This window comes from Lolium perenne, chromosome 6 (genome assembly GCF_019359855.2).
Source record: "Lolium perenne isolate Kyuss_39 chromosome 6, Kyuss_2.0, whole genome shotgun sequence".
In the NCBI taxonomy this organism is placed as follows: domain Eukaryota; kingdom Viridiplantae; phylum Streptophyta; class Magnoliopsida; order Poales; family Poaceae; genus Lolium; species Lolium perenne.
In genome coordinates, this window is record NC_067249.2 from 189,287,304 (window position 1) to 189,293,303 (window position 6,000).

General features: G+C 54.2%; 1 protein-coding gene across 1 annotated transcript; it reads right to left on the minus strand.

The window, feature by feature from the left end:
• Positions 1–46: 46 nt before the first annotated feature.
• LOC127306645 (uncharacterized) lies at positions 47–1,010 on the minus strand. Its single transcript, XM_051337306.2, has 2 exons — positions 613–1,010; positions 47–525 (listed from the first exon to the last, which is right to left on the minus strand). The coding sequence occupies exons 1-2, from the start codon at positions 858–860 to the stop codon at positions 246–248; spliced, it is 528 nt and encodes a 175-aa protein (XP_051193266.1). The 5' UTR covers positions 861–1,010; the 3' UTR covers positions 47–245.
• Positions 1,011–6,000: the final 4,990 nt, after the last annotated feature.

Consider the following 6,000-nt stretch of genomic DNA (forward strand, 5'->3'; position numbering starts at 1 on the left):
TCCCACTTTCTCAGGAGTGGAGTAGTCCCATGTCCACTATGACGAATTCGTCAAATGGGTGGGTTTATAAATATTCACACTGAGAGTTGGGAATTCATAGGCTGAAGTTGCATGGTATTTCCACTGAAGTAACCATCCAAATTCTGCCGTTGATTTCTAGTACAGTCTCTTCTGCCACAAAGAACTCGGAACACAGTGGAAAAGAAGAACCAACAGCCGTTGGCATTGCCGCGTGAGCCGAGCACCTAACTAACAAGCAGAACGTTGCCGACGATCACCCTCCTGGGCGATCCGCCGCCGCCGAGCACCGAGAGCGCGGCCCTGGCAGCCGCCTTCCTGGCGGCCTTGGGGCAGTGCCGGCGCGGCGAGAGGACCCGGTCCCGGCGCGCGGCGAGGCCGCCCCCGCAGCTCCGCGACGGGTTGAGGCGCTTCCTGGCCGGCTTGGCCAGGTCCTCCAGGGAGCCCACCGCGGCCAGCGACGCGAATGACTGCGACTTGCCGTCGAAGAACCTGGACAATCCTCTCCTGCAGAAGCAGAAACGAAATCAGCGTTAGCTCAGCCTCTCTGGTTAGAGATCAAGAGTGGGCATTCGGGGGCGGGCGGGCACGTACTTGATGGGGAGGTGCGTCATGAGAGCGGACATCTCGAAGAGGTCGTCGGCGGAGCTGGAGCTGGAGCTGGAGCTTGAGGAGGAGGAGCTGACGTCGTCGGCGAGGTCGGAGGAGGAGGACGTGGCCTCGGAGTCGGAGTCTGAGGCGGAGCCGATGTCGTCGTCGTCCTGCTCGTCGTGGTAGGCGATCTTGGGCGCCATCCAGGCCGCGCGGCCGAGGAGAAGGTACGCGTCCATCTGGGTCGCCATGCCGATCAGATCAGATGAGAGGAACGAAAGCAGGTAATTGATCAACGGGAGATTGTGATTGTGGCTGTGCTGCCGTCGCCGAGGGAAGCTATAAAGGGCAGGAGGAGGGGGGTGAGTCACTGGGAGGAGGAAGATAAGAAGGGAGGAGGAGCGCGGCTAGAAATAAGGGGGACGTGGGGCGAGCGGAGGGGATAAAATCATAAAAGCGCAAGTAAAGTAAATGCTGGTAGCCGGCAGTACCGTAGATTCGGCATTATCTCCTTCCTCTATTCGTTACCTTTTGTGGGAGAGGGACGCGGCGGGGTGGGGAGTGGATGGATAAGGCCTCCACATGGTCTCCCTGCGTGCAGCGTTGGAGGCCGTGTGTGCGTTGCTGGGCTGACTGTGCCTGGGCGGCTGTGCTTGGTCGCTTCGGCAAGGGAGCTTGAGGAAGGTCCACACACTTGAATTCCTACCCGCGCCACACGGCTTTTCCTAGTCCACTTGCCCTGCGTTTACGGTGACTGGTACACTAGCCAGTAGGACTTGTCCGTTTAGGGTGACCTGGAAGGCTGGAAGCCGTCGCCATCCCCATCTTGTCTGTACTTTGTTTAATGAAATCTACTCCCTCCGTTCACGAATAAGTTCGTATATATCTAGGTTTTATGTTTAGTCAAACTCTTTAAATTTTGACCAAATATATTGGGAAAAATAGTACTAGCATTTATGACACTAATTTAGTATCACGAGATTCCTTTTAAAATGTAGTTTCAAATTATACCAAAATCTCATTATATATGTTTCTACTTTTTTTTCACGGTTGGTCAAAACTTAAAATGTTTGACTTAGTACAAAAATTAGAAGTACACTTATTTGTGGACGGAGGGAGTACTGTGCCTATCGTCCACTCTGCTCTGTGCTCTCTTTTTTCTGGTTTGTACTATCGCAGAGTAATTGCATCCACATAAAAAAAGATCAGAATTTTTCAAAACTCAAAAACATTATTTTCAAAAATTTGAAATGCAGAATAAACCGAACTTGGGTACATGAGCGTGAGCGGAAGCGGCGATCACGAGAGGCGGCAGCCATAACACATCTAAGGTTCCGTTCTCCTCGCTAGCGACGCCGTCGGTTCGCTCCACCTCCGGTGCTCTTGGGGCCTTGGGGAAGGGTGGCGGACCACGGCCCCTCACCGGCGGGGACTTTTCGTTTCTTTTTAGATTGTTTTTCAGTGTCTTTTTCGGGATGGGGTGTGAAGTTGTGTGTCTCGTGGATCTCCTGGGATAAGGTCGGTTTTCCTATTCGTTGGTGTGGTTTTCCTATTCGGCTTTCCGATCTATGTTGTCATCATTGGCGATGGTTGCTACTCTAGTGCAATTGTCTTTTGGGGCTTTAGCACGATGGTTTTTCGCTTGTCTACCACAACAAGCTTTGCTAACCTCCGGTGATGGAGGGGCGAGGATGTAAGTCTGCTCTAAATGTCAAAAGTGTCAGTTAATAATATTAGGGGTATTTTTGCAAAATTTATAACACCACATGTCACATTTTGATTGATTGAGGACTAAATCTTCACATGATGAACAAGTTATTGGACTGCAACTCCACGTTTTGCAAGTTCTAATACTAAACCTTCACGTGGTGAACAAGTTGTAGGGCCTTTAGTGTAATTAGCTCGAAATTATACTTCGTTTATTCTTCCTCCAATGAACCGCCAACCTGGTAGTAGAAAAAATACAGCGAAACCACCAATCACCGGAGCTTTATTTGTCGGTCACGCTCAATGCTGGCTGCTCTGACCACAACGGAGCCAAGACAATACAACGAAAATTATGCAAAAAGAATGGTGTAGTTTGGCTGGGCCGTCTGTCCTGAACCAACAGATAAGCTGGACCTAGTTTTGATTAGACCACTCGTAGTTGAAGTAATATAGGTGGTAACATCGCACGTCTCAGAGTATTTTGGTGACATGATATTACAGTAAATGAAGAAAGAGAGTGATGTGATAATTAGCTATGTTACCATAACATCACACATTTCAATGCAATATGAGTCTACAACATAATAAATAACATAATGCATGAAACCAAATCTAAATTACTACCCACTACTACTATAGAGGTAGTAACTTAGACTAGTAACATGACATATATTACTACTCTAAGTTACTCCCCACTATGAGTAGTCTTAGAGCATCTCCACCGGTACCCCCAAATAGTCGCTGGCAGAGGCGCCGGCACCTCCGTTTAGGGGACGCCGGCACTGCATCCTCTATTTGGGGAGCAGTTCCCACATCGGCGCCCCCAAACAGGCGGCCCCGATAGAAGTTTTTTTACACAAACTACATATTTATACTTACAGTTTCATTTTAATGTCATTCGGGATCGAGAAATGAATAATATTTTTGGGCAAATCCGAGTAAAACATTATTAACTCCTCGACCCCGGATGACATTTGCAACCTGCTTATCTCTAGCCTACTATCTACTGGCTACCCGGCTCTGTGGAGGTGGACGATCGACCGGAGCTCTCTCATGCCCTCTCCGCTGCTCCTCCGTCGTCGATCCCCCGCTGCTCTCTCCGCCACGAACATCAAGTAGGCGGCTCTATCCGCGGCCACCGCCTCCTGACGCAGCAACTGCTCCAGCTCCTCCCGCCGTCGACGGTGATCCAACTCCTGCCTCTGTAGTCAGAGCTGCATCTCCGCCAAACGATGCGCCTCGTAGACTTCATCCTTACGTTGCGTCTCCCCCCGCTGCAACCGCCGCAGCGTAAGCTCCTCTCACCCATTCTGCCGTCGCGCCTCCAGTCAGCGCTAGCTCAGCGCCTCCCGCCTTCGCCGCGCCTCCTGGAACTCCAGCCACTCCGCCTCCTCGAGCACCGGCCGGTTCTCCTTCCCCCGTTGTCGCCGCTCCGCCTCCCGCCGCGCCTCTCCGCGCTCTCTCCACTCTCGCTGCTCTGCCTCCTGGCGTTGCCGCTCACCCGCGTCGTAGGCATCTACGATCTCCGCTAGCGCTGCCTCCTCCCACGCCTCGTACTCTGCGAGCTAGGTCCGCATCCACCACTTCTACGGCCGCCTCTAGCGTCGCCTCATCCCACGAATCCCATATTGTGTTTTTTCTAGGGTTTTTGCAGCAATGGCGGGGGAGGAGGGATAATATAGACCGCCGGCGAGGCGGGAAACATCCCGCACGGTGTCGTGGTGGGAGACTTTCCCGCACGGCACCGTAGCGGGAGAGTTTTCGGCCAGGCGTCGTGGCGGTAAAATATCCCGCGCGGTGCCCTGGTGTCACTGACAGGCGGCTCCCTCACCCAAAAAAAATTATCCTCGCGAGTCGCCGGCGCGCCCGATTCACGCCCTTGGCGAAGAGGCCGGCACGGGGTTGCCGATGATTCTATTGAGCTCCCGGACCGCTGCCGTTTTGGGGGCGGCGGTGCGAGCACATTTTCGCTCCCGGACCCTAAAACGCTGCCGGTGGAGATGCTGTTAGGACCGAGCTGTGAACACTGCATTGCGGAACGAATTTCACCACCTATCAGTTATCCAGTGGAAACAATTGTCACAATGTCAGCGTGCAGCGTTGGAGGCCGTGTGTACGTTGGGGTGACTGTGCCTGGCTGCCTGCGGCTTGGTCGCTTCGGCAAGGTGGCTCGAGGAAGGTCCACACACTTGAACTACTACCCGCGCCGCGCGGCTTTTCCCAGTCCACTTGCTCCGCGTTCACCATGGCTAGCAGCCAAGCTGGGGGTGACTGGTACACACTAGCCAGTAGGACTTCTCCCTCTGGATGACCTGGAAGCCGTGGCATCCCCATCTTGTTTGTACTTTGTTTTTTGTTTTATGAAATGAAACCTACTGTGCCACTCTGGCCTGTACTCTCTCTTTTCTGGTTTGTACAATTGCGGAATAATTGTGTCCGCGAACAAATGTGAGAATTTTTTAAAACTCAAAAATATTATTATTTTTCCTCAATATTTTAAAATACCAAGCTCACTATGGCTTGGGTGCCATAGACTAGGGTGGCAAGCGGGGCGGGATGCTGGAGCTTGCTCTAAGAGCATCTCTAGCCGCGTCCCCCAAAGCGTTCCCCAAAGGGATTTGGGACGCGCCGGACCAAAAAACCGTTCCAGCCGCGTCCCCCAAAGCCCATTTTTGTCCGGCGCGCCTCCATACGGTGTCCGGCGCTCCGAGCCCGTCCCCGTCCCATAGGGGACGCTCCGGGGACGTCAGACACACCAAAAAGCGAGGCGGGGAGTGGCGGGGTCGACTCGTCAGCGGCACAATAAATTTTAACCTAACCGTCGCCTACCTCGCAACGGAAGTTATTGGCGCGCAGCGACGGTGCAGTTCCCGCAGCGACTGTGCAGTTCCCGCAGAGCCGCAGCGACGCTCCCGTCGCGTGTCGGCGTTAATGAGCGCCACCGCTCCCCCGCCTCCCTCCGGCCTAAAAAGGGCCGCCTCTCGTCGTACCTCTCACACACAAACCCTAGCCGCCACCATCTCAACAAGACTCGACGCTATGTCTGGTAGAGGCGGAGGCCGACCTCGCGGCCGTGGTCGTGGTCGTGGTCGTGGCCGCGGCAGAGCTGAACGCTCACCGTCGCCTCCCACGTCGTCGGCTTCATCGTCGAAGATGGACGTGGAGCCGGACGTGCTGTTCGAGTTCATCCTCGTCCTCAAGGGCGACCCGCGCGGCATCCAGACGTTGTCGGACTCCTTCGCCGACTACGTCGCCGGCGACGACCGCCCGCGCACGATGCATCTGCGGGAGGCTGCGTGCGGCTACTACCGGTGGATCGTCGACGTGATCTACGACGCGCGCGGCAAGATGTACCTCAACATCGGCTGGGAGAAGTTCGCGCGGCACCACAGCCTCGAAGCTGGCTTCATCCTCCTGTTCTCCTACTTCGGCGACAGGGACATGAGCGTCAAGGTCTTCGACGGGACGCGCTGCCGCCGGGACTACCACGGCGACAGCACCGACGAGGAGGACGACTGAGTGTTGTTTCTTCGCAGCGAACACGTGCACGGAAGTTTCTGGATGTTCGCCTCATCGGTAGAACCAACAAAGGCACCATCCTCCCGCTGGATTTTCCAGTTTAGGTGACTGGGTGTGCCCTCGAGTGTTCTTTCTTAGCAGCGAACACATGAAATCTTCGATGCA

Bases quoted from the DNA above. Each gene is read 5' to 3' on its own strand.
- LOC127306645 (XM_051337306.2), bottom strand. From the start codon at position 860: ATGGCGACCCAGATGGACGCGTACCTTCTCCTCGGCCGCGCGGCCTGG. The intron at 526-612 runs GTACGTGCCCGC...CTGCTTCTGCAG, and splicing joins ATGACGCACCTCCCCATCAA to GAGAGGATTGTCCAGGTTCT.